General features: G+C 65.6%; 2 protein-coding genes across 5 annotated transcripts; both read left to right on the top strand.

Moving 5' to 3' along the window:
* The first annotated feature begins 2220 nt into the window (after positions 1-2220).
* On the top strand, positions 2221-18234 carry ITGA3 (integrin subunit alpha 3). Of its 2 annotated transcripts, XR_008744696.1 has the most exons (26): positions 2222-2549; positions 8661-8782; positions 8881-8963; positions 9415-9664; positions 10720-10803; positions 11080-11287; positions 11545-11738; positions 11983-12071; positions 12217-12353; positions 12551-12637; positions 12721-12788; positions 13027-13163; positions 13495-13641; positions 13740-13837; positions 14008-14173; positions 14266-14334; positions 14422-14501; positions 14764-14841; positions 15031-15133; positions 15204-15374; positions 15491-15604; positions 15746-15859; positions 16054-16152; positions 16239-16364; positions 16904-17067; positions 17312-17449. XR_008744696.1 is itself a non-coding variant. In XM_055790030.1 (25 exons), exons 1-25 carry the CDS (start codon positions 2380-2382, stop codon positions 17468-17470), a joined length of 3153 nt encoding a protein of 1050 aa, XP_055646005.1. In that variant the 5' UTR covers positions 2221-2379; the 3' UTR covers positions 17471-18234. The 2 variants fall into 2 exon arrangements, 1 of the variants encoding a protein (XP_055646005.1); XM_055790030.1 differs by lacking the exon at positions 16904-17067 and having other exon boundaries at positions 2221-2549; positions 17312-18234.
* A 350-nt stretch (positions 18235-18584) lies between these two features.
* PDK2 (pyruvate dehydrogenase kinase 2) lies at positions 18585-24985 on the top strand. Of its 3 annotated transcripts, XM_055789852.1 has the most exons (12): positions 18660-18775; positions 19042-19098; positions 20240-20381; positions 21507-21578; positions 21867-22051; positions 22518-22607; positions 22903-22980; positions 23083-23159; positions 23239-23337; positions 23451-23558; positions 24036-24149; positions 24233-24985. In XM_055789852.1, the coding sequence occupies exons 2-12, from the start codon at positions 19083-19085 to the stop codon at positions 24371-24373; spliced, it is 1122 nt and encodes a 373-aa protein (XP_055645827.1). In that variant the 5' UTR covers positions 18660-18775; positions 19042-19082; the 3' UTR covers positions 24374-24985. The 3 variants fall into 3 exon arrangements, with proteins under 3 accessions (XP_055645826.1, XP_055645827.1, XP_005235934.1); XM_055789851.1 differs by lacking the exon at positions 19042-19098 and having other exon boundaries at positions 18585-18775; XM_005235877.4 differs by lacking the exon at positions 18660-18775 and having other exon boundaries at positions 19042-19151.
* The last annotated feature ends 180 nt before the right edge of the window (positions 24986-25165 follow it).

Raw genomic sequence — 25165 nt, 5'->3', positions numbered from 1 at the left:
GGAGAGCTGCGGGCCGGGGAAGGCGGCTGGGGAGCGGGGTGCAAACGGGGAGCAGGTCTGTGCAATCCTGAACCAGTTTGGGACTAGGAGACACTGGTGCCTCCGGCTGCCGGAGGCTCCTCGGCCAGGCTGGTGCTTGCTGAAGCCCCAAATCCGGGATCCCGAAATCCGGGAGCTGGAGCTCGCGGGGGGGGGGGGAGGGGGCGGGGGGCGGGGGGCGGGGCGGGGGTCCAGTCTGAGTGAACTAGGACAGTGGGGGATGGCAGAATTCGCTGTACTGGGGCACCCGGAGGGGGCTCTGCGGGGGGGTGCGTAGGGCAGGGGCTGGCAGAGCTGACTGCAGGGCCCCCGTGCCCCCCCACAAAGGCTGAAGGGGCTGCGCCCCCGTGTGTCCCCCACGAGGCTGGAGGGGTCTCTCCCCCGTGCCCCCACCAGGCTGGAGGGGTTCTCCCCCAGATGCCCCGGTTGGAAATGCCCCCGCAGCCCGGCAGTGCCCACCGGAGTCCCCTTGTGCCCCCTCCCCGCCACAACGGCGGGGGGGCGCGGACTGAGAGCCCCCGCATCCTTGGGCGGACAGCGCCACCTAGTGTCCTTTTGGAGTAACGACCCTCTGCTGGCTGGCACCCTTGGGTGTTCATATCCCTCGTGGGTGAGACCACCCCCCTCTTTGGGAGCTAATACCCTCCCCCCCCCCGGCAGGAAATGCCCCTCCCTGGGGGCTAATACCCCCCCGGGTGCAGACCCCTCCCCACCGGATGTCAACATGCTCCTTAGGCGTAGACACCCCTCACTGGGCGCCAGCACCCTCTGGGGTGAGACCCTGAAACACCGGACAGTCCAGTGGGCAGGGACAGTCCCATCGCACCCCAAAATGTCCCCAAGCCGGGAGGGGGCCTGGCCACCCAGCCGGGGCTCTTTGTCCCCATGCCGAGGACTGTGTCACCCACCAGAGAAAATCCGCCTGTCCCCAGGGAGGTGGTGGGTGTTCAGGGTGCTCCGAGCCGGGAGCGTGGCGATCCCCACGGGGGACCCTGGGACAGGGACTGGAGACAAGGGACAGGGGATGTGGGACGAGGGACAGGGAATGGGGGACAAGGAACAAAGGACAGGGGACGGGATGGGGGACAGGAGATGGGGGACAGGGGACAAGGGACAGGGAACAAGGGACAGGGAACAAGGGACAGGGGACAGGATGGGGGACAGGGGATGGGGGACAAGGGACAGGGGACAGGGTGGGGGACAGGGGATGGGGAATGAGGGACAAGGGACAGGGCCCTGTGCCACAGCCATGTGCCAGCTGCCAGCGCGCTGCCCTCGGGACTGTCTCCTGTGCCATCACTCTTTCCAGTGACATGGTGCAGCGTGGGAGCTGTACCAGGGCACAGGGACATCGGGGAGGGGGACACAGGACATCCTGCAGCCCGCTCACCCGGGGCGGGATTTCCCTGCCACTGCCACCCACCCACGTGTTTCCTGGCACGGGTGGGAGCTTTGTGGTGGCTCCTGGTGACCTTTGCCCAGGTTGGGGACTGAGGCAGCCGGTGCCACCACCTCCGCAGGGGGGAAAGCATGGTGTCCCCACCCCTGTGTCCCCTGTCCCCGCGGGGGGCAGCTGCCCCCCAGTCCATCCTGGAGTCTCATCCCAAAGGGTCTGCAGCAGGGGTCCGGGGGAGTGTCACCCACAGAGGTCCCAGGAGGGGGGGTCCTGCTGGACGTGGCTCCCCACCCAGCTGGGTTGGGTGTTTTTTTGGGGGGGTCTGGCGGTTGCTGCCCCCAGTCCACTGCAGGGCTGGGCGCTTGTGTGTCTCTGTGTGTCTGTGTGATACATGTGTGTCTCTGTGTCTGTGTGCATATATGTGTACCTGTGTGTGTGGGTGTACGTGTCTGTGTGAGTACATGTGTGTGTCTGTGCGTCTGTGTCTGTGTCCATATGTCCGTGTGTCTGTGCATGTGTGTACATGTGTGTCTGTGCCTCTGTGTGCGTCTCTGTGTGTACGTGTGTGTCTGTGTCTGTGAGTGGGTGTACGTGTCTGTGTCTGTGTGTGTCTGTGTCTCTGTGTCTCTGTGTGTCCATGTGTGTCTGTGCGCGACTGTCCCGCGTGGGTGACCACGACCTTGCGTGGCCGCGGCGGGTACCACCGCGCATGCTCCCAGCGCCTGCCGTGCACGCGCAGGTACGGCCCGGCCCCGCCCCCCCCGCGCGCAGGCGCGGGGCCGCCCCTCCCTCCCCGCAGGTGCCCGGTGGGAGCGGGGGGGGTGCGCGGCCCCTTTAAGGGGAGTGCCCGGAAGGGCGCGCGCCCTGCCCGGCCCGGCCCCGCCCGCAGCGCACCGGCCCCGGTGGGGCGCGGTCGGCGGCGGCTGCGGGAGCCGGTGCGGGCCATGGCGGGGCGGCCGGGGCTGCTGCCGCTGCTGGGCGCGTTACTGGGCGCCGCCGCCGCCTTCAACCTGGACCGCGTCTTCCCGGTGCTCAAGGAGGGCGCGACCCCCGGTGGCTTCTTCGGCTTCTCTGTAGCGCTGCACCGGCAGACCGAGCGGCGGGAGCGGTGCCTGTGAGTGCGGGGCGGGAGCGGGGCCGCGGGCGGGGGCTCCCCGGGGGGGGTCCCGGGGGTACGGCAAAGGGCCCGGAGGCACTGCCGGGGGCCGTCCCGCGGGTCGGGGGCCGTCCCGGGGGTCGAGGCGCTGGGTGGGAGCGGGGGGTCCCGTGGGAGGAGGCGGCCCCCAGCCCCGAGCGTGGGGTGAGGGGGAGTCGCGTGCCACGAAGGGGCGCGTTGAGGGTTCCCCCCGCTCGTGGCTGTGCGTTGCAGCCCCCGTTTCTGGGGGGGGGGGGGGGGGGGGAGGGTCGCAGCCTGACCCCGCGTCGCCCCTCGCCCCGTTCTCGGGGTGCTGAGCACCCGCCGCAGGGTCCCCACGCAGGACCCCGGTGTGGTGCCGAGGCAGCAGTGCGGGCAGGGAGCCCGGCAGCCCCCCGGGGGGAGCCCCCCCCACCTGCGGGGGCCTGGCCCGGCCCCGCCGACCCTCACCGGGTGGCTGTGAAGCCCATCGCGTCCCCCCCTTGGCCCCGATCTGCGCCGCCCTGGGGAACCTGCTGAACTGTGACTCCTGCTGCCCAGCAAAGCCCCCACAAAAGCCCTTTTCAGCCGGAGCATTCTCCGTGCGATCCCACTGCTGTCCCCGCCGTGTCCCCTGCTGTCCCCCCGCTCGGCCGGGCCCCCGGCAGCATCCCCAGCTCCCTCGTGGCCGGAGGTGCACGGTCGGTGTGGAGGTGCATGTACGGGCGAAGGCGCTGGGGCTGGGCTAGGTTGGGTTTTTCTTGCTTGGGGGCACAGGTTTTGCTGGCTCACCCTCCTAGGGAGCTCCTGGGGGGGGGGGGGGGCGGGCCCTGCGGACACCCGGAGGGCTCCCTTTTTTCCACCGTGCCTCTGACAGAGGGATTGGTGGCAGCTGCCGGACAGAGGCATCTGCTGCTCCGCATTCCAGAGATGCATTTTGGCCGCTTGTCCTGCCATGGGACGTCTTGTTGTTGCGCTTGTCCAGGAGTCCTGGAGGGAGTGAAGCTGTTCCCTGTGGAGCAGCTGTGGGGGTGCGGGAGCCGGCCCAGCACCCTGGGGACCCCCTGTCCCCATGGGGACACACTGGCTCCCTTCCATGGCTGGGTTTCCCCAGCTCCAGTGGCATCAGAGCAGCTGGTGGGCAGGCATCGAGGTCGGGGTCTTGGCTGGCACTGGGACAGATTGATTCATCCATCTCCCTGAGATGTTGGCAGTTGCTGTTGCTCAGTCTTGGGGGGGTTCGGGGGGTTTTAGCCCCACCTGGCAGGGGCCTGTGATCCCCCAGCATGGGCCACGTGGCCCATGCGTGTCTGAGCATGATGCTGGTGAGGTGTGGAGGCCTGGCGTTCTGTGGGGGGAAAGGCTTTGGAGCACGAAAGCCCCAGGGGATTCACACCCCCTGCCCGTGGGAGCCCTCCACTGCCCGTCCCCGTTGCGGGGGACAGGACCCTTGTGAGCGCAGAGGGGCTGTGGGGTGCCAGGTGCCTCGCTGCTTCCCCACTGGGCCTTGTGGGTGGGCAGTAGAGCTGGGTGGTCTGTACAGGTGGGAGCATGGCAGAGGCCTGGAAGAGCCGCAGGGTCTGCTCCCTCCGTGGGGGTGTCTGTGGCCCCCAACCTAGGGCGTCGGAGCCGTTTGGAGTGGATGCGGTGAGATGGGGCTGGCGGGTGCAGGCATGCCCCTCGGCTCCCCCATCCCATGGTGGCCAGCCCTCGGCTTCCTCCCCGGAGCCCGGCTGCCAGCGGGGATGGGGGTGGGGGCCCTGAGATGGGCTGCAGCACCGTGGGGGTGCACCCGCTCCCCTCCTTCAGCCCCGGTGCTGCACGGAGCATTCCCTGCCCTTGGCTCACCGGGCAGGCCCACACAGGTGCAGCCGGGGTGGGGACAGGAAAGGGACGCTTCCTGATGGGGGGGTGTGGGGGAGGGGAGCTGTCAGGTGCTTCTGGGGGGGCTCCGGTGCCTGGCCGCGCTGTGATGTGGCTGCTGCACGTGTTGGGATGGCAGTGGGGCAAGGTTGGTCGGGTGCACAGCTGGCATTCCTGGCCTCCCGGTGGGGTGGGGGAGAGCCACTTCCCAGCTGGGTGCTGGCAGGGGGCCAGGCTGGTGTGGCCCGAGCGATGCCAGAGTCCCCCCCACCCCGGTGGTGTTTTTCATGTCCTGGAGCTGTGCCCATGCAAAGGTTTGTTTGCTCGCTCCTCCCGGGGCCAGGTGAAGGCAAGGTGGAAGCAGCGGTGTTATCTGCCTTATCTGCCTCCCCGAGATTAAGAGACTGCTTCGGCTGCTGGTGCTGCACTGGCGTCTGGCTGCTCCCACAGGCTCGGGGCTGGCATGGCTCGTGGTTGTGCTGGCAGGACCCAGGAGACTCTGACCCATGTGCGTTTGGGGAAACTGAGGCACAGTGCATCTGTGCTGGCGAGGCTGGGGGCCCTGTGTGTGTAGGTGGGAGGCAGCACCCACATCTGCTGGGTGCCTCAGTTTCCCTCCTGTGTGTGTGGGGAAGCAGGGGCTCTGCCTGGTGCTTGGGGGTCTGTCTGATCCTGGCTGGCAGTGGGGCCAGCTGAATTCCCAGCTTTCCCTCCCCCTCGCCTGATTTTGTGCTGATTGCCAGAGCCGGCCTGGCTGAGCTCCTCCTGCCTTGGCCAGGGGCCGTGAAAACTGCTGGGGTCCTGTGGGGCTGCGGCTCCTTGGCAGGCAGAGGGGGGATGGATTCATCACAGCGGGGCCGGCATCTGTCCATCCATCCCTTGCTGCTTCAGGGGGCCATCTCCCCCTCTCCCACCTCCTTGCTGGTGTGGGCATCAGCAGATTTGCCCGCTCAGGGCTCCCTGGGGGTGATTGATCATCGCAGGGCCTCCCCTCCCATTGCAAGCTGGGGGTGCGTCAGGGTGGTGGTGGTTCGAGTCTGGAGCGGAGCCTGGCGGGGGTGGGCTGTGTCAGGGATGCCCCTTGGCTGCCTGCCTTTGGGAGTCTGGGGGGGCCCTGCAGCCCAGTTGTGGAGCTGATCTCTCAAAGCTGGAGCATCTTACAGCCCCAGTGTAGGGTGAGGTTTGAGGTGGGAGGTTTGGGGAGGGTCCCCGTGCCCCACTGCACCATCACTGCCTGTGGCCAGGGATGGGATGGTGGAGCAGGATAGGGTACTGCGCTGCAGCCCCTGCCCTCCTGCCTGCTCTCCCCCTCTTGGCGCTTGTCATCCCTCCAGTATGTCGGGAGATGGATGAGGCACGCACTGCACTCACTGCCCAGCTGCTCCCTGCTGGGGGGGCTTGGGGGGGAGCACAGCCCCCCATTGCAGAGCCCCTCGGGGCTCAGGCCAGCCCACCCTGCACAGTCTCTGCTCCCCTTGCTGTGGTGTTGGGGCTGGATGTCCTTTGCCGTCCCCATCAGACCTCTTCCAGCCTGGGGTCAGCTGCATTTTTGGGGCCGGTCGGTGCCCTGGTGCTAAGATCATCCCGCAGCCACCCAGCCCAGCCAGCGCCGCTGGGACCCCCCCTGCCGCCATCCCCCGGTTCTACCAGGGCAGATTAGGACGGGGCATGGCCTCTCGCATTCCTGCCTCCCTCCCTTCCCAGCCTCCCCCTCTTGCTGCTGTTTGACCATCGCTGGCTTTGCTGTCCCTGGGCTGAGCCTGTCTCCTCAGCCCCCATCCGGCTGGAGCCAGTGCCACAAACTGGTCCTGTCCTCCCCAAGATGGGAGCCCCAGCACCCAGCTTCTGGTTTTCCTGTATCTTGAGGTATCTGGGCTCTGCATGGCACTTGGAGCGCACACAGGTGGGGAATGCCTGTGCATGTGTCTGGCCAAGTCCCCTGCCCCCGGCTCTGGTGGGGCTCAGAAGCTCCCAGCATCCTGTGACCTGCCCCCCAGGAGCAGAGCCCGTGGGTGGGCAGCCGTGCTGGGAAATCTTGGCTGGAAGCGGCAAGGCGTCGGAGCTGCTTGACTTGGGCCAGCTCCCACCCCCCAGGAGCCGTGGGGCATGGCTATGGGGAGAGCTGGGGGTCTGGCTGAGCCAGGACCACCTGGGGAGTCTGGGGGCAGGTCTCGGCTGTGGCAGCCCCCAGCAAGGGGCTATACCGTGTGTCTGTGCCCCCAGGAGCTGCGCCGATGGTGGGGCAGCACCCGAGGGCTGTGGGTCCTGCTGGGGCTTGGGGTGGGGGGGAAGGGCTTGCCCCCGGCTTCTTCCTCCATCCCTGAGTCACAGTGGCTGCACTGAGTCACTTCTCCCACCCCCCCACCCCCCCAGGTAAGTGGGGACAATGGTGCCCCTTGTGTGCGTGTGTCCCCGTCCCTCAAGTCTGGGGGAGGGGCAGGAATTGGGGGGGGGCAGATTCCTTTGTGCCGAGCTGGAAAACGTCAGGAGGAATCACACCCCCATCCACCCCATGCCCACCCTTGCCTTCGCACCCGGTGGGTCCCACTTTCCCAGAGGGATGTGAATGCCACGGGCATCCCCAGCCCCGTGTTCCCCCCGCCATTGCACTCCTTTGCGGGGGCTCTTTCCTGCAGCTGAGCGACGCAGCCCCCCCACCTGCAGCATCTGGCTGACTCAGCCGGAGCGGTGCCGCTGGCGGTGCCCGTCCCCGGGGGGGGGGGGGGGGGGGGCGTGCCGGGGCGGGGGCTGCCTGGGGCCCCACATTCCTCCGGTGCCTGGGCTTTGAGTCAGCCGCCCCGACGTGCCCGGCTCCCGGCCTCCTGCCCGCCGCAGCCTCGCTGCTCCCTTCCCGGTGGCGCTGGGATGGGGACAGCTGGGCTTGCCCCTGTCCTGGCTGGGGGCCGTGCTGGGGGCCGGCCAGCTCGTTACCCCGTGCCCTGTGATAGGGTCTGGGGGCAGCGGCAGCTACCTGGGTGCCCTGTCCCCTCCGGCAGCCTGCCTCCATCCTGCCTGCGAGGAGGGACACGCTTCCTCTGCTGGCACAGGGTGGCCGTGCCTCCTCCACGCCATTGTCCTCGCAATCCCAAAGGACTTCCCGGCGGAAAGGCTGGCCTTTCCGGAGCCCACCGGGCAGGCCGGGTCCTCCTGCCAGCCCCCAGCCCCATGGCAGGGCTGTGGATCCTGTGCCCTGCTGCTACCTGGGGTCCCCAGCCTCATCCCTTGGGGTGTGGGGGGCTCAGGTGCATCGGGGGTCCCTTCAGCATCACCCTAAAGCCTCTTGGGGATGAGTGCATGTGGAGCTGGGCTGCGGGTGTTGCATTGCCAATCTCCAGGCTGGACACCCCTCCAGGGATGCCAATGTCCTCCCACCTGCATGGCACCGCCGTGACTCAGCTGGGATGTCTCTGTCCGGGTGGCCTGAGTCACCCCGGAAGGGTGCTGCCTCCCCTGAGACCCCCAGTGCTGCCCAGAGAGGGGGAGGCAAGCCTGGACCACCCCCCATCTGGGAAGAGGGATACACGTGTGCCCCTTCTGGAGCTGGTCCCAGTTCACCCTCCCTACTCCTGGGAGGGTCCCCCCTTTGTCTTGCCGGGACACCCGGTTCTTGCGGCGGGAGAGGGTGAGCCTGTCTGCCGGACATGTCGCAGCTGTGCCGCAGAGGCAGCTCAAAGGTTGGCCGGGAAGGGCTGTGGCTGTTTACACAAGTGTGGGGGCCCTGGTGCTGGTTGTGCTGAGCAGCTTCCCCCCACTTTGCATCTCCATGCCGGCACGGTTTGCAGACATCAGCCTGATGCCCTGTTCCTGCACCCCCACACTGTGCACTGGGATGGGGGGCTCAGCCGTGTGCCCAGGCTGGGATCAGGTCCTGTGAGGAGTGTGTCTGTCACTGTCCCCTGCCCCGTCCTGTGAGCTCTTTCAGCGTGCTAGGGGTGAGAGGCTGGTGGCTGCCAGCCCTGTGCATGCCCATCTGAGGGGACACACCCCCCTTCCTGCTCTGGAGATGGGGCTGGGGGTCCGCTGCCGCCCATTATTTGGGGGTGGCAAGGCATGATGTGCTCCAGGGAAGCAGTTCCCATTCCTTCAGAGTGCCTCCTGGCCACCATCTTGCCCCACCGTCCTCTTCCCGCAGGGCAGCTTGCCTGGCTTTGCCCCTCCCCCCAAAATGAGGCAGAGGGCATTGGGATGGGTGGACCTGCTGCCCCCCCCCCCCCCCCCAATACCCCCCATCCCCTCTCTGCCCCCCAGGCTGCTGGTGGGGGCCCCCCAAGATGTGGAGCCGACCAACAGCACGCGGACGGGCGCTGTCTATGCCTGCCCCCTCACTGCCTCCACCAGTGACTGCCAGCGGCTCGACATTGAGTTGAAGAGTACGTGAGTCCTCAAGGGCACCCCAAAATACCCACCGATGTGGGGGGGCTCTGGGGGTGGTGGGGGTCCCTGCTGTCACGCTGTCTTCCTCATCCAGGTGAGCCGGACAAGGCCATCATCGATGACATGTGGCTGGGAGTGACAGTGGCCAGCCAGCGGCAGCCAGCAGGGAGGGTGCTGGTGAGTGCACGTGCACCCCAGTTCTTGGCACGCGTGTGTGCCAGTGCTGAGCTGCTGCCTTGCGTGACTGCACAAGGGCACCAGGGAGCTGTTGGTGCTTTCATGTGGGTCTTGCACGTGTCCCCAGTGTGGTGGCACGAGGCAGAGGCACTGCAGGAGGGCCCCTGGGGCAGGGAGCTGTGGGGTGACAGGGTGCTTGGACCCCACTTCTGGTGCATGCTGGTGTGGGATGGACTGGAGCTCTCGGATGGTGGGACACCCTCATACCCTATAGACCGTTGTAGCCGGGATAACGCTGTGGCATATGGGCTGCATTAATGGCAGGGCAACTTCTGTCTATATGGCCTGACACTGGGATCAGGGCAGAGGCGGCACAAGGGGGGTGGGGTGGTGGTCCCTCATTTTTGGGGGTGCCACAGGCACTGAGGTGATTGCCAGGGTGTCCTGGCAGGCCTGTGCTCACCGCTACACCAAGGTGCTGTGGTCGGGCAGCGAGGACCAGCGGCGCATGGTGGGGAAGTGCTACGTGCGGGGCAATGACCTGCGCCTCAACATCAGTGACGAGTGGCAGACCTACCACAACGAGATGTGCAACTCCAACACAGACACCGACGAGAGCGGCATGTGCCAGATGGGCACCAGTGCCGGCTTCACCGCCAACATCATCTATTTTGGGGCGCCTGGTGCCTATAACTGGCAAGGTGCGTGTACTTGGGGAGGAGTAGGGCTGGACGACCCCCTTCCCGGGGGGTGCCTGCTGCACGTGCCCCCTCTGGGCATCCCCTTGTGCATGCAGGGGCATCTGTGTTTGTGTGCACACTAGAGGATGTGTGTGCTTATGTGCCCATATGCACATGGGGAATGCACACACACGCTGGAGCGTGTGGATGTGTTTTTGTGCATGAGGATGTAGCTGAGTGTGCCCTGCAAGTATTGTGTGTGTGCATCTCAGTGTGTGACCTGGACAGGCTGGAGACTTGGGCAAAGGCACATGTCAGGTCCTGCCCCTGGGGAGGGACAGTCCCACGCACCGGTAAGGGCTGTGGCTGACCTGCTGGGAGGCAGCTCTGCAGGGAAGGCACTGGGAGTGCTGGTGGGCAGCAGGTTGCCCATGGGCCAGCAGGACCCTGCGGGGCATGAGGCGGAGTGTGGCCAGCAGGTTGAGGAAGGGGATCGTACCCCTCTGCTCTGTTCTGGTGAGGCCACGTCTGTAGTGCTGGGCTCCCCAGTTCCAGAGAGACTGGGAGCTACTGGAGAGGATCCAGCAGGGGCTGGAGCATCTTCCTTAGAGGAAGGGCTGAGAGAGCTGGGGCTGTTCAGCCTGGAGCAGGCGGAGGGGGGATCTTACGATGCCTACAGATATCTGGAGGGTGGGTGTCAGGAGGACGGGGCCAGGCTCTTCTCAGCGGTGCCCGGCGCCAGGACAAGGGGCCACGGGCACCAGCTGCAGCGCGGGAAGTTCCACCTGAACATGAGGGAGACCTTGTCTGCCCTGAGGGTGAGGGGGCGCTGGGACAGGCTGCCCAGAGCGGCTGCGGGGTCCCCGTCTCTGGGGACACCCAGACCCGCCGGGCGGCTCCGTGCAGCCTGCTGGGGGAGAGCCTGCTCTAGCAGGGGCTGGGCCGGGCGACCCCCGGAGCTCCCCTCCCAGCCCCACTGTGTGTGGTTGTGTGATCTTGCGTGTGCCCACATGCACTGCAAGCGTGCAAAGGCACTAGGTGCTGAGCCGGGTTAACCCCCCCCCCCATTGTTGCAGGTACCAACTACATGCTGCAGCGGGAGATGTGGGAACTGCATGAGTTCTCCTACCCCAACAAGAGGAACGGCAACACCTATATAGGTGGGGGACAGCAGCACAGGGAGCTTCCCCCTGGGGGGGGCTTGGTAGATTTGGGGCGAGGAGGAGGTTTGGGGAATGTGGATTTAGGAGGAATCTTGGGGGTGGGTGTTAAAGGGGGTTAGGGGGGCTTGGGGAACCCCCAGGAGTGGTGCCAACAGCTGATGCCAGGGTGTTTAGGGTGCTGGAGGAGGTCATGGGGTGGTGGGGGATGTGGGTGTGGGCACATCAGGGGGTTTCCGTGCTGGCCCCCATCTCACTGGTGGGGTTTGGTGGCAGGATACACCACGGAGGTGGGCAGGGCCGTGCTGCAGAAGGACGCAGTGACGGTGGTGACGGGTGCGCCCCGGTACAAGCACAGGGGTGCCGTGTACCTGCTGAGCCGCAGCCCCCAGCAGACGCTGCAGAGGAGCCTCCTGCTCCCCGGCCACCAGGTCGGCTCATACTTCGGCAGCGCCGTGGCCCTGGCAGACCTCAACAACGATGGGTGAGGGCGGGGGGCTGGGACCCCCCAGCTCCCGGGGTGGGCTCTCACCTGGGGCATCCTGCTGCTCAAGTGGGGTCCCTGTGGGTTGTAGCATGGGGGGACACAGCTCTGGGGGTGGGGAGGTTTTTTTGGGGGGCTCATATTTTATGGCTCTTGGGGGAGGGGGGGGCGGGGTGAGGGGTGTCTCCACCACTTCTGGTGTGGCGGGGTGGGGCTATGTGGCAGCCCCCAGGCCCAACCACCCCTCGGCCCCGCAGGTGGCAGGACCTGGTGGTGGGAGCCCCCTACTACTTCCAGCGGAAACAGGAGGTGGGGGGTGCGGTGTATGTCTACATGAATGAGGTGGGGGACTTCCAGACCCACCCCAGCCTGGTCCTCACTGGCCCCAGCAACTCTGCTTTTGGCTTCGCTGTGGCCAGCATCGGCGACATCAACCAGGACGGCTTCCAGGGTGAGGGGCTGGGGAGCGCCATAGGGGAAGCCATGGGGGGGTGCAGCGGGGCTGCCTTTGGATGGGGGTGTCCAGGTAAGAAAGGATCCCACTTGAGGGGCTGTGGGGAGGTTTGGGGTGAAAAGAAGGAGATGGGGGACATGTTGGGGGGGTTGTTCAAGGAGGAGCAGGGCTGGGGGAGTTGAAGAGGGGTTGGGGGGTGTTTGGGGGAGCTGTGGGGCTGACCCTGCTCTTCTCCCCACAGATATTGCTGTAGGGGCTCCTTTTGAGGGGCATGGCAAGGTCTACATCTACCACAGCAGTGCAGAAGGGCTGCTGGACAAACCCCGGCAGGTAACGGCCTCATGGGGAGCCCCTCACTGGGGCATCAGGGCTCCAGATCCCCTCCGAGCATCCTATGCTGCAGGGTGGTATGCAACAGGTAAATCCATGGGGCTGGTGAGCAGTGACTGACACCCCCCCACCAACCCAACTCCAGGTGATCAGTGGGTCAGATCTGGACCCTGACCACATGTGGACCTTTGGGTACTCACTGAGTGGGGGGCTGGACGTGGACGGTAACTCCTACCCCGACCTCCTGGTAGGCAGCTTGGCAGAGAGAATTGTCCTTCTCAGGTGAGGGAGTGGGGGCGGTGGAGGTCTTGCAGCCCTCTGCCCCCCCCCCACCTCGCAGGGACGGCTCCTGCCCCTGCCCGCACCGCAGGGCAGCGCGGTGGGCATGGGGCAATGTGCCTGGCTCCAGGAGCTGGCACCAGGCAAGGAGGGGCTGTGCGCTGCCGGGGGGAGCTCAGCCGACCCCCATCTCTGCCTAGGTCTCGGCCTGTGATCAACATCCTGAACAAGACCTTCACGGTGAGCCCCAGCAAGGTGGACCCTGCCCGGTGCACACCTGACTCCTGGTGAGCCCCCTTGCTCTGCTGCCCCCAGTCCTGCTCGTGGCACTGCGGTGCCAGCGCCCCGCTCATGGCCCCTTCCCCCCCAGTATCACAGTGACCATCTGCTTCTCCTACAACCAGAGTGCTGGAGACCCCAACTACAAGGAGAAGATCAGTGAGTGCCCAGGGGTGCAGGTGTGGGTGCACGTGCATGTGGGGGTGTGCTGTGGGGTGCCCACCAGCACTCGTGCAAGGGTGCATGCACACATAGGTATGTGCATGTGTGCGTGCAGGGGGAGCACATGTTTAAGGGTGGACATGCACACGGGTCAGTGGGCGTGTGTGTGTGCACATGGGAGGGTGTTGGAGGCACGTGTGTGTGCAACACCCATGGCACTCTGCTCTCCCTGCAGCCCTGGAGTACATCCTGGAGGCTGACAAGGACCGACACCCCCCCAGAGTCAGGTTTTTGGGGACTCACTCTGCCACCTACCATGGCATCTTCCCCATGCCCGAGACCCGCTGTGAGTCCAAGGAGCTGCTGCTGCTGGTGAGCATGTGCGAGTGCACATGTGTGTATATGCATGCAGGAGTGCACATGTGTTTGTGTGCGCTGCAGGTTGCTTTACATGTGGTGCTGGAGCTGAGAGACGGGCTCCTGGGAGATAGAGAAGGGGGATGGTGGGGTGTGGAGGAACAGCAGAGTCAGGAAAAGAGGTGGAAATCCATCCAACCATCCTGTGATGAGTTTGTTGGGTCTCTGAGCAGGGTGTGGGCAGGGGCTGGTACCCCAGATGTGCCAGGGGCTGCCTGGCTGTGGCTGGAGCTAGAGGGGGGCTGGAGAGGGAGCTGGGGCTTCACTGATTTCTCCCACCCTGCAGGACAACATCCGAGACAAGCTGCACCCCATCGTGCTCTCCATGAACTACTCACTGGTGGAGAAGCCCAGGACCTTCCAGCTGGGTCCCCACTCCCTCGACGCCTTCCCCGTCCTCAACCAGGACCAGTCCCATGAGAACGAGACCAAGGTGCCAGGGGGATAATGGAGATGCTGGGCTGTGGGCCCCGCAGCGAGCCTGGCCTGAGGGGTGGGAGGAGGCTCACGGGGATGTCCCTGTCCCTCCAGATCGAGTTCCAGAAGGAGTGTGGCTCTGACAACAAGTGCTACAGCAACCTCCAGCTCCAGAGCAGCTTTGTCACCGACCAGAACCAGCCCCTGCACAGGTGACAGCGGGCCCCTCTGGGTCCCCATACACCTCTGTCCCCTGCTGTGCCATCTCCTCGGCCACAGGTCACCCCTCAGCCCCTCCTGGGCTGTGTTGGGTGGTGGTGGGGTCTTTCCATCCCCCTGGGGTGGGCCACCTGTGTACTGAGTGAGGATGGTCTCTGCACAGGCTGAACGGTACCCAGGTGCTGCAGTACAGCCGGGACGTGCGCAAGCTCTACCTGAGCATCAACATCACCAATGTGCCCACCACCCCTTCCAACGGCGAGGATGCCCATGAGGCACTGCTCAACGTCACGGTGCCGGCCAGCCTGCTGCCCTCCTCTGTCCGCCCGGTAGGTGATGGTGTCCCCCTCCCTGGCTGCAGAAGGCACAAGGACGAGGGTGGGCTTTGCCAGGATGGTACTCACCCTCTCCCCCTCCCCAGAGTGGAGCCTGTACCTTTGCAGAGACGGTGCTGTGTGAACTGGGCAACCCTTTTAAGAGGAACCAGAGGGTGAGTGCTCCCCCCCCAGCCCTTTTTGGAGGCTTGGCAGGAAGGTGGGGTCCAGCTGAGCTGCTCCACGGTCCCTCTGTGCTGCAGGCAGAGTTGATCATCACCTTCGAGGCCATTGGGATCATGTTGGACACACGGGAGATCTTGGTGTGGCTGGATCTGTCCACGTGAGTGACCCTGAGTGGGTGGAAATGGGCTGGGAAGAGGGTGCCTGGAGTGATGCCAGCCCCTTTTGCTTGGTGGAAACGCGGTGGTGGATTGGGATCGTATCTGGTGGCATTGCTGGTCTGGGAAGGACAGGAAAGCAGGCAGGGCTCCTGGGCGGGCAGGGCAGGGACCCTGCTGCTTCTGCTGGGAGGGTGGAGGCTGCCCCACACCATCCGGGGGGCTGTTAGCGGCTGGGAGACGCTGACCCCTGTGCCTTGGTAGGCAGAGCACCCAGGAGGATCTGCAGCCCGTGTTGGCCAAGCTGCTGGTGGACTATAGCATCCAGTCCTCGCTGACCATGTGAGTGCAGCGAAGCTGTGCCACCCTGTCCCTCTGCATCCCCTCCACCCGCCCCTCCTGAATTTGGCTGCATGGGGAGTGGGCACGGCCCCCTGTGTCCCAGGAATGGGGCAGACAGATGCCCCAGAGATGCTCCCTGCCCCTCTGCCCCACTGACCATGCCTGTCCCCCACCCCGTCCTGTCCCCAGAGCCTCCTCCCATGCCCAGTCACACTTCAGTGGGATGGTGGTGGGCGAGTCGGCCATGCAGAGAGAGCAGGACGTGGGCAGCCCCCTCAGCTTCGACTTCCAGGTGAGCTGGGGGGTGGCTACTGCCGGGGGGGTCGGGAGCGCCGGTCTCAATCTCCTGCTCTGCTTTGCAGGTGACCACCAAGGGCGAGTCACTGGGCACCCTGGGCACCATCCTGCTGGGCTTCGAGTGGCCCTATGAGATCCCCAACGGCAAATGGCTCCTCTACCCCACGGAGATCCTCGTCAACAGCAATGAAACCTGCCAGCCCCCCGGGGGGGTCATTAACCCTCTCAACCTCACTGTGAGTGACCTTGTCCCTGCTGCTTTGCAGGGATGTGTCCCTGCCCCATTGCCACCCCATCAGCCCAGTGTGGGCAGAGCTGCCTGGGCTCTGATGGGGCTTGTCCCCCCCTGCAGCTGCTGGAGGACCAGGCATCGGCCCGACAGAGGCGGGAGCTGGAGCCCCCCGAGCCAGCAGAGCCCCCCATCACCCTGGCCACCGCCAAGAAGGCCAGGTCAGAGGTGGTGCTGGTGAGTGGGGGCTGTAGGAGGTGGAGGGGGGCCAGCAGCACGTGCCCTGTACTGGGACCACTGTGCACGCTGCTTCTTGGCCCCAGTGCAGTGCATTGTGGGCTCTAATTTCCCCCCCCCAATGCCCCTCTTACCTCCCAGAGCTGCTCCAAGGGCACTGCTCGCTGCATCTGGTTTGAGTGCGCCCTCCTCCACACCCAGCACCCCACCACCTTCAGCATCCGTGCCCGCGTGTGGAACAGCACCTTCATCGAGGTCAGTGCGGGACCCCGTGGGGGGTGATGGGGTCAAGGCTGGGCTGCTCCCTTGGGGACAGTGCTGAAACAGGGCACCGAGCTCCCCAGGTCTTGCCTCAGAAGCTAACACCTGTCGCTTGCCCCCCATCATCTGTGTGTTCCTGCCATGCCCCGCCCTGTCCCTGTGTTCCCCCACCACCCACATCCCTGCAGGAGTACAGTGATTTCGACCGGGTGAAGGTGGACGGCACCGCGACGCTCTTCCTTCGGACCCACATCCCCACCATCAACATGAGGAACCATACGGTGCGGGTGAGTGATGCCAGAGCCTCTTATTGGGACAGGCTGGGAGCCACTGGGAGCTCTTCCCCTGATGGGGCTCTTCTTGGCCCTTCCAGTTCTCTGTGGACGTGGACTCAGAGCTGATAGAGGAGCAGCCGGCCGAGATCGCGCTGTGGCTGGTGCTGGTGGCGGTGGCAGCTGGGCTGCTGCTGCTGGGGCTCATCATCCTCCTGCTCTGGAAGGTGAGGGGGTGCCCGGTTCCCCTCCCAGGGAGGGGTGCAGGAGCCGTGCTGAGAGCTGACAGGCTCGTGTCACTGGTAGCTGCCATCCTCCCCACCTGGCAAGGATGCTCAGAGTGGTGGGTGGAAGGTGCCCCCCCAGGTTGGAGGTGCTCACCTGCAGAGTGATGAGAAAGAGGAGCAGAGAGCATCCCGACTTGTCAGCTGGTGCAAAACGTTTTGGGAGTTGCAAATAATAAAACCCAGCCAAAGCAGGGTTCAACGATGGCACCTCCTCACCCCCAATGCCTCCCACCTCCCCCTGTGCTGTAGGGATTGGGTGGGGTCCAGCCTTCTGGGGACCCCCAGCCCCCTGGGGGACCCCCTGACAGGAGGTTAGGTAGATCTGCCAGGCCACCCACCCTGTAGCATCCCCAGGAGTGAGCACCGGGGTGAGGGTGCAATAGGGCAGCTTTCCGCCCTGCTCCCCCCCACCCCACAGGACCACACCCCCTGGTCCCTATCCTGTCCCCCCATGACCCCTGTCACCTCCTTCCTCACAGTGCGGTTTCTTCCGGCGGGCCAACACGCGGGCCATGTATGAAGCCAAGGGGCAGAAGGCAGAGATGAGGATCCAGCCATCAGAAACCGAGCGGCTGACAGATGACTACTAAGGGGGGGGGCAGCCCCACTGCCCCCCCCCCCAGGCGCCCACGCCACCCGCTTGGTAATGCCCCGTGGGGGCCAGCTGCAGCGGCATCCTCCTCCTCTTCAGCCTTCTCTCCTCTTCCTCACTGCCTCATCTCTCCTATAGGGTCCCTATAGGTGACGGGGGGCTCTGTGGGGTCTCTCCCGGTGGCTCCAGGACTGCTGCTCCCTTTGCCTCTGCTCTCCACCAGCTCTGGGGTCTCTCCCTCACCCGCCAGTGTCGCGCCCCAGCCTCACACTGACCCTCTCCCTCCTCCCCCCAGTGCGACTTCTTCCAGCGGACCCGCTACTACCGGATCATGCCCAAGTACCACGCGGTGAGGATCCGGCAGGAGCAGCGCTACCAGCCCGGCGGCCTCCTGCCCCGCCGATGCAAGAAACACTGGGTGACCAAGTGGCAGGAGCCAGAGAAGTACTACTGAGACCCCCGCCCACCCCCTGGCCCATGTGAGGGGAGCACGAGGGCCCGTGTTTGATTTTGCACAAGTGCATTCCCCCCCTCCCCAGCCCCTCCACCTGCCTCCCCCTGGGATGCGGCCACATCCCAGTGCTGGCTTCCGCAGCTCCCATCTGCCTCCCTGGGCTAGCGGCACGCAGCCCCACTCTTGCACGCTCGTGTCTTGCACGTTCGTGGGGGTGAGCCCCAAAGATGCCCCCCCCCCCCCCAGTTCCCTGACAGGACTGCTGCTGGTCTCACCGAGTGCCTTCCCCCCCCCCCACCCTGTGCAGACACTCCTCACAGTGTCCCACATGTGTCCTTACATGCTGGGACATGTCCTTGCACCACGCTGGGACATGCTTGCTCCCCACCCCCCTGCATCCCCATTCACTGGGTGTGGGACCCCCCCCCCTCTGCTTGCCCCCAGGCTCCGTGTTGTCGTGGGGATGGGGGTGGTGAGATTGCATTCCTTCCTCCCCTGCCAAGCCCTCCCCAGCACAGCGCAGGGGCCTGGTCCTGCATGTCCAGCGCCCTCCAGTCTGTACTGGACACAGCTTTGACTTGGGGGGTGCATGTATGAGGCCGGGTGTGGGTCCCCCGCAGCCTTATCTCCCGTGGGCGCTGCCCCAGGGGTTAAGTTATGCCGTGTCTCCTGTCGGCATTTGGGTGTTGAGCCCCGGAGCACGGTCGGTACTGGGGGGGGGGGGGCCCAGGACCCCCGGACCCCGCTTACCTACCCCCCCCCCCCCCCCCCCGTTGCCCCCATTGCGGGGCCCAATAAAGCCTCGCTCCGGGATTTGTAACCCCTTGTCTCCGTGTCACGGCTGACAGGGGGGTAGGGGTGGGGAAGAGGGTTGTGTTTTACCGGGGGGTGCCCTGGGCAGGAAGGGGAGGGGGGGGCAGTGCTCCGGGTGAGGGGGATGGGGGGGGGGGGGATGGGTCAAGGAGAGGGGGCTTACGGTGGGGTGATAGGGGGCCGGGCTGGGCTCAGCAGACCTCGCAGCTCCCCCGGGCAGCGAGGAGTCAAGCGGGGGGGGGGGTAGCTCCGGGCCAGGCGGGGTTACAGCTGGGGGCGTGGCCGAGCGGGGGCGGAGCTAGCGGGCGGTGATTGGCAGCGGGGCGGGTTGTTTGCGCGCGGCGCGCCGGGGCCGGGGCCGGGCCGGGGTCGCCATGCGGCTGCTGCGGTGGCTGGGGAAGCGCGCGGCGCTGGCCGGCGTGCCCACCTACATCGAGCACTTCAGCAAGTTCTCGCCATCGCCGCTCTCCATGAAGCAGTTCCTGGACTTCGGTAAATACCCACACACCCCCCCGCCGGTGGGTGTCTCCGGGAGGGAGACACCCCCTGACGTCCACCTGGCCCGAGTAAATACCCCCGCCCCGCGGGGCACGGCCGGGCTGGGGGCGGTGCTCCGGGAGGGGCCGCCGTGCACCCCCGCAGGGAGAGAAATACTCGGAGGGGGAGGGGGGCTGCGGGCGCTGCCCCTGGGGAGGGACCCGCCCCGGTGGGTGTCTGGGCCTGGGTGGCTGTAACCCCCCCCCCCCCTCCCCCCCCAGGTACCCGGTGATCGTGTTTCGGGGGCGATGTTACCCCCCAGATGCCCCCCAGCCCGGGTAAATATTTCTCCTCGCCGCCCCTGCCCTGGCCAGGGAACATCCGCTACCGGGTAAATAACGGGCTGGGAACTGGTCTCCTGGTGGGCACCTGCCGGAGCAGGAGGTCCCCCGTAACGACCCCCGGGGTGCTACCCCCGGCGGGCAAGTAACAACCTGGGAAGCCACCCCCCTGGGGGATGGCTGGGTGGGTGTCCCCCCCCCCTTGCCGTGCCCCTCCAGGTGAGTCCCCGGTAAATACCCCCATATGGGGTGACTCCTGACCCCACCAGCTAAATAACCCTGTGTGTGGGACCCCTGGCCAGGTGTTCCTTGCACACCCCCAGTCATCCCCCTCCCGCCTTGGTAAATACCTGCTTGGCCCCCCAGCACCTCCAGGTGGGTGACACAGGCCCCCCACTAAGCAAAGGCCTCGAGGAAATACCCCAGGGAGGTGGAGCTGCCCCCGCCCACCGCTGTCACCGGTCCTGGGCTCCTCCTGCCCCCCCTTCCCCGGGAGTTTCAATGTCAGCACTATGTCTACCTGCGTCCCCCTCTGTGCTTGTCCCAGCCAAGGCTGGCGGCTGCACCCGGGGGTCCTTGGCCCCTGCCCGGTCCCCCCCAGCTTCTGCCCCATCCCACCAGCGCTGGGATCCCTCCTCAAGTCCTCCTCATGTACAGCTCCGCCAGTGTCCCTTGTCCCTGGGGTTGTGCCCCTCTAGGGCCTTGGGGACGGTTTTGCTCCCCCCCGCCCCCCCGCAGCCTCGCTGGGCGCCAGCCCCTGGTTGGGGACACCCATATCTTTGGGACACTTCGGCGTGTCCCCGTGGCAGAGGCTCTCAGCAGCCTGGTGCCACCAGGCTGGTTTGGGTGTCCCCAGCACTGATGGTGGCCCGAGTACTTCTCTGCTCAGAATCACCCGCAGGGGGGCTTTCCAGCCCCAGTCTGAGCTGTACTGGGCTGTACTGGCCACCTAGGTCACCCTCCCCAGCAGGCCGCGCTGTGCCCCTTGGGGTCCTCCTCCAGCCAGGGGCAGGGACCTGCTTCTGCCTCCTCTGCTCCTGCCCTGCCAGCCGTCCCCTCCCCAAGAGAAGCAGCAGTGCAGCCAGCCCTGGGGCTGGGGGTGTTGAGCTGGGGCTCAGCCCGTGTGTGTCCCCCCCAGGCTCCAGCAATGCCTGTGAGAAGACCTCCTTTGCCTTCCTGCGGCAGGAGCTGCCCGTCCGCCTCTCCAACATCATGAAGGAGATCAACCTGCTGCCAGACCGCGTCCTGCGCACTCCCTCCGTCCAGCTGGTGCAGAGCTGGTGAGATGGGGGGGCCTGGGGGGGCCACTGCTGCCTCCGGGACCACCCAGCCCCACACCATGTCGGGTGTGGAGGTGCCGCCACCACCATCTGTATAGGTCCTGCTGCCACCACGGGTCCTGCTGCTGGGGGTCCCCCCCACTGGTACTTGCGTGGATTCCGCTGCCACCACAGGTCCCACTGTTGTTGCTCACGGGGGTGCCACTGCTGGCGCTTGTGCAAGTCCTGCTGCCAGGGGTCCCACTGCCCCAGGTCCCACCATTGTCACCCAGAGGGGTCCCACCACTGTCACCTGCCTGAGTGCCACCGTGGGTCCCACCGCTGTCACCTGTATGGCTCCCATTACTATCACAACTGCCACTGCTGTCATGGCAGGGGATCCCACTGCCACCACAGGTCCCACCACCACTGCACGTCCCGCTGCTGCCACCGACTGTCCTCCCCAGCTGGTCTGGAAGAGGGACAGGGACAGGTGGCTGGCAGCTGGTGCCATGCCATGCCCTTGGGTGACAAAGGCTGCAGGCCCTTTGGTGACACCCCCATACCAGTGGGGTATGGGGGGACCCAGCCATTGCGGTCACTGGTGCCGCCTTATGTCCTGCCCCAGCCTGAAAGGGCTGAGCCAGCTCCAATGGCTGGGGGGGTCCATGTCCTTGGGGGTGGGTGGTGTCTGGGTGTCCCATTAAGTACCGTGTCCCCCTGCCAGCTCTGGCATCGTGAACCTTCTCCTAGTGCCACCACGTGACGAGTTGTTTGTGCAGTGTCCTCAGTCCCTGCCAGCACTGCCTGGCAGCAGAATGCAGCCGTGCCATGCTCCTGCAGGCCTCCTGCAGGGACTCCGGCTTGCAGGGACCCTCATGCCTCTCACCCCATCGGAGGGCCTGCATCTCCAAGTGTCCCCAGAGGCCACCATGGGGGCAGGATAAGCTTGGACCCCCTGCCAAGCACGGGGTGGTTTCATGGGGCAGCAGCTTTTGGGGGGTGGTCCTGGTTGAGGGGGTGCTGAGCCCCTCTCCCTGCATGGAGCAGCACCCCAGGGCACCCTGTGCCCCCCTGCTGTGGGGTGCCTGGGGTGTTCTTTGGCTTTAGGGGCACTGGGTGGGGAGTAACCAGCTCCTTCCCCAGGTACGTCCAGAGCCTGCTGGACATCATGGCGTTCCTCGACAGGGACCCTGAGGACCAGGCCACCCTGGGACAGTAAGTTGGCAGGTGACAGCGTGTCTTTGACCCCTCTTGTCTCCGGTCCTGGGGTGTCCCCTCCTCCCAGACCCACAGCAGCGAGAGCTGGCGTCACCGAGGGGCCTTGGCACCCTGCACCCTATCTATACGGTCCCCAAACTGCCCCCACTATACCAAGCCCTGAGCAAGGTATCAGCAGACTGCTCTGGGTTTCCCCAGTGCCACCAGCTCCTGGGGAGAGCTGGACTGGATCGAGGCTCTGCCCGGACCAGGTGTCCCCCAGCTCCATCCCATTCCCCTTACCAGGTTCACAGATGCCCTGGTCACCATCCGCAACCGGCACAACGACGTGGTGCCCACCATGGCTCAGGGGGTCATCGAGTACAAGGAGGCCTATGGAGATGACCCCGTCTCCAACCAGAACATCCAGTACTTCCTCGACCGCTTCTACCTGAGCCGCATCTCCATCCGCATGCTCATCAACCAGCACAGTGAGCGGCCCAGGGGTCCCCGACTGCCCTGGGGGTCCCCCGGGGATCCCTCACTGCCCCAGGCATCCCCCTCCTCCAAGTGTCCCAACCTGAGCACCCCTGTTAGTCCCGGGCATACCCCCCAGCCCCAGGGATCCTGCCCCTGCCCTGAGTGTCCCCCAGCCCCCAACCCCGTGGCTTGTCCCAGCCCTGTGCTCCCCCCGCCCCAAGACATACTAGCCCTGTGTATCCCCCCCAGCCTTAGGCTTTCCCTCTGCCCTGCCTCTCCCAGGCACCTCCCTACCCTGAGATGTTCCCCGTTCTGCTCTACACGTGTCCCTGTCCCCCATGTCCCCACCCATCCCCATATGTCCCCTTCACTCCTCAGGGGTGGCTGGGCACATCCTGGGCTGTGGGGTGGCCCCAGGTGTCTCTGGAGCTGAGACAGGGTCCCCACTGCCTGCTGTTCTCCTTGTCCCCTCTCCAGCTCTGCTCTTCGATGGCAGCACCAACCCTGCGCACCCCAAGCACATTGGGAGCATTGACCCCCATTGCAGCGTGGCCAACGTGGTGAGAGGTCTGTGGGGACCAGGGGGCTCCCACTCCCACGGGGGGCATGAACTGGGGGAGTTGAGGGTCCCCCTGATCTTCCCCTTGCCCTGGGATCCACCTGTTTGGAAGCCATTTGTGTCACAAGTTTGGGTGGACCTCAGCCAAGGTGTCAACAGTCCCCTGTGCTTTGGGGTTACCCCAGAAGACCCCAAAAACTTCCTGGTTCTGTAGGGATGGAAAATATTTGGGAGGGAGAGGGCCCCAAACACTTCTCCTGCCTTCATGCTGGGTGTGCTGACCTCTCTGCCTCCCCCTCCCAGATGCCTACAACATGGCTAAGCTCCTGTGTGACAAGTACTACATGTCCTCGCCTGACCTGGAGATCGAGGAGGTGAATGGTGAGGCCGGGCTGGGGGATGTCCCTGCTGCAGGGGATTCTCGGGTGGCTCATTTGGGGCTGGGGAGGACAATGATGCTGACAGCTGCTCTCCTCCCTGCAGCGAGCAATGCCCAGCAGCCCATCAACATCGTCTACGTCCCCTCGCATCTCTACCACATGCTCTTTGAGCTCTTTAAGGTAACCCCAGCCCCATCAAGGGGGGTAGGAGGGAGGTTGTGGGGCGTCCCCTGAACCACAGCTGACCCTGTGCCCGCAGAATGCCATGCGAGCCACCGTGGAGAGCCATGAGAACAGCCCTCGGCTGCCGGCCATCAAGGTGATGGTGGCCCTGGGCCAGGAGGACCTCTCCATCAAGGTGCATAAGGGGCCACCGGCTCCATCCCAGAGGGTCCCGAGCCCGGTCCGGGGAACACTTAGTTGTGGGGGGAGCCAGGAGTGGGGTTGTGACCCCCCCAGCATGTCTTGCAGATGAGTGACCGGGGCATGGGTGTCCCCCTGCGGAAGATCGAGCGCCTCTTCAGCTACATGTACTCCACCGCTCCCACCCCACAGCTGGGCACTGGGGGGGCCCCCCTGGTAGGTGCCATGGGGGCCCTGCATGGCCCTGGGGGACAGGGAATGGGGTGCAGGTCTGTGGCTAGGGGTGGTGTGGGGATGTCTGCGCTGTGGGGACATTAGGAGTGCTGGAGGGTGGCACAGTAGCCATCAGGGTGGCTTGGGGTGCCTGCGGTGTCATGGGGGTGTTTGGGCTTGGCTTGGGGACATTTTGGGGTGCCTGGGGGTGGCATGGGGATGTTTTGAAGTGGCATGGGGACACTTTGGTGTGCTTGGGTGTGACCTGGGGACACTTTGGGGTGGCAGGGGGACATTTGGGTGTGTGCATGGGGTGGTTTGAAAGTGGCGTGGTGACCACTGAGGGTGCCTGGAGGTGGCACATGGACACTCATGGGTGCACTGGTGCTGCTTGGGGTGACATAGGGAGGCTTGGGGTCCCCTGGGGGTACTGACCCCAGCACCAGGGACCCCCGTACACCACCTCCTCCTCCCTGCCAGGCCGGATTTGGCTATGGCTTGCCCATCTCTCGCCTCTACGCCAAGTACTTCCAGGGGGACCTGCAGCTCTTCTCCATGGAGGGCTTCGGCACCGACGCTGTCATCTACCTAAAGGTGGGTGTTTCCCCCGGCACCCGGGGTCTGCAGCCTCTGCCCAGGGGGACAGGGCCCTCCCCAGCCCCCTGTGTCTCCCGCAGGCCCTGTCCACGGACTCGGTGGAGCGATTGCCGGTTTACAACAAGTCAGCGTGGCGGCACTACCAGGCCAGCCAGGAGGCAGGGGACTGGTGCATCCCCAGCACCGAGCCCAAGAACACCTCCACTTACCGTGTCCCCTAGGGTCCCCCCTGGGGGCTCGCTGCCCGCTCAGGCTGTAGATAGCCCTCACCCCAGGCGTTCCCCATCACCCAGGGGTGGTGTTTTAGCATCCTGGTTCTGCCTCCCGCCTCCACCGCGGTTGTTAGGACTTGTTGGGAAGCATGTGAAACGTGGGGTGGGGTTCCAGTGGGATGGGGGGTCCCAGCACCCCCCTGCCTTGGTGGCACTTAGGTATGTAGCTGGGGGTGGCATTGAAGCAGCATGGAGAGGGTAGAGCCCCTGTTGCCCCCCCCCCCCCTCCCCCGCCACCTTGGCACCGACCCCGGGAGGTGCACACTAGGGGTACCGCAGGAACAGCGAGGGACTGGTCCTTCCCCAGTATGACCAGCAGCACTTCTCTGCCCCTCCAGCCCTGACAGGGTTGGGGGACCAGGCTTGAGCCCCTCCTCCCCAGCTCCCTGTGCCGTCCCTGGTATTGCACTACTGAGCTGTTCTCATCTGTGTGCGCCGCCACTCCACACCCCTGTGCTCTCCTTGGGGTGGGTTCCCCACACACGCTCTGACCTGCTCGGGAGCTTCCCCCTGCCCCCCCCAGATACCCTTCCCCCCGCCCCCGCTGTCAGTAAATTGGATGTTGACTGAGCTCCTGGTGTGGTGTTTTGAGGTCCCAGGAACCACCCCTCCTTTGCACACACCCCCCGCAACTGGGTCACTGCCCCCCCGCATGCCTCAGTTTACCCACCCTGGGGCCACCCAGGCTGGTGAGGAGGCTGTTGTGTTGCACCCCCCTGGGCACAGTCACAGGGTGGCACT

Source organism: Falco peregrinus, chromosome 18 (genome assembly GCF_023634155.1).
Source record: "Falco peregrinus isolate bFalPer1 chromosome 18, bFalPer1.pri, whole genome shotgun sequence".
NCBI lineage: Eukaryota > Metazoa > Chordata > Aves > Falconiformes > Falconidae > Falco > Falco peregrinus.
The sequence above is the reverse complement of the archived record's forward strand: the minus strand, read 5'-3'. Positions and strand labels throughout refer to the sequence as shown.

What these genes read in the sequence shown, in the direction of transcription:
- ITGA3 (XM_055790030.1), top strand. Translation starts at nt 2,380, where the DNA reads ATGGCGGGGCGGCCGGGGCTGCTGCCGCTGCTGGGCGCGTTACTGGGC. An exon ending in GAGCGGCGGGAGCGGTGCCT is followed by an intron (nt 2,550 to 8,660) that starts GTGAGTGCGGGG and finishes TCTGCCCCCCAG; the next exon opens with GCTGCTGGTGGGGGCCCCCC. An exon ending in GTGTGGCTGGATCTGTCCAC is followed by an intron (nt 14,502 to 14,763) that starts GTGAGTGACCCT and finishes GTGCCTTGGTAG; the next exon opens with GCAGAGCACCCAGGAGGATC.
- PDK2 (XM_055789851.1), top strand. Translation starts at nt 18,658, where the DNA reads ATGCGGCTGCTGCGGTGGCTGGGGAAGCGCGCGGCGCTGGCCGGCGTG. An exon ending in GTCCAGCTGGTGCAGAGCTG is followed by an intron (nt 20,382 to 21,506) that starts GTGAGATGGGGG and finishes CTCCTTCCCCAG; the next exon opens with GTACGTCCAGAGCCTGCTGG. An exon ending in AGGAGGACCTCTCCATCAAG is followed by an intron (nt 23,338 to 23,450) that starts GTGCATAAGGGG and finishes CATGTCTTGCAG; the next exon opens with ATGAGTGACCGGGGCATGGG.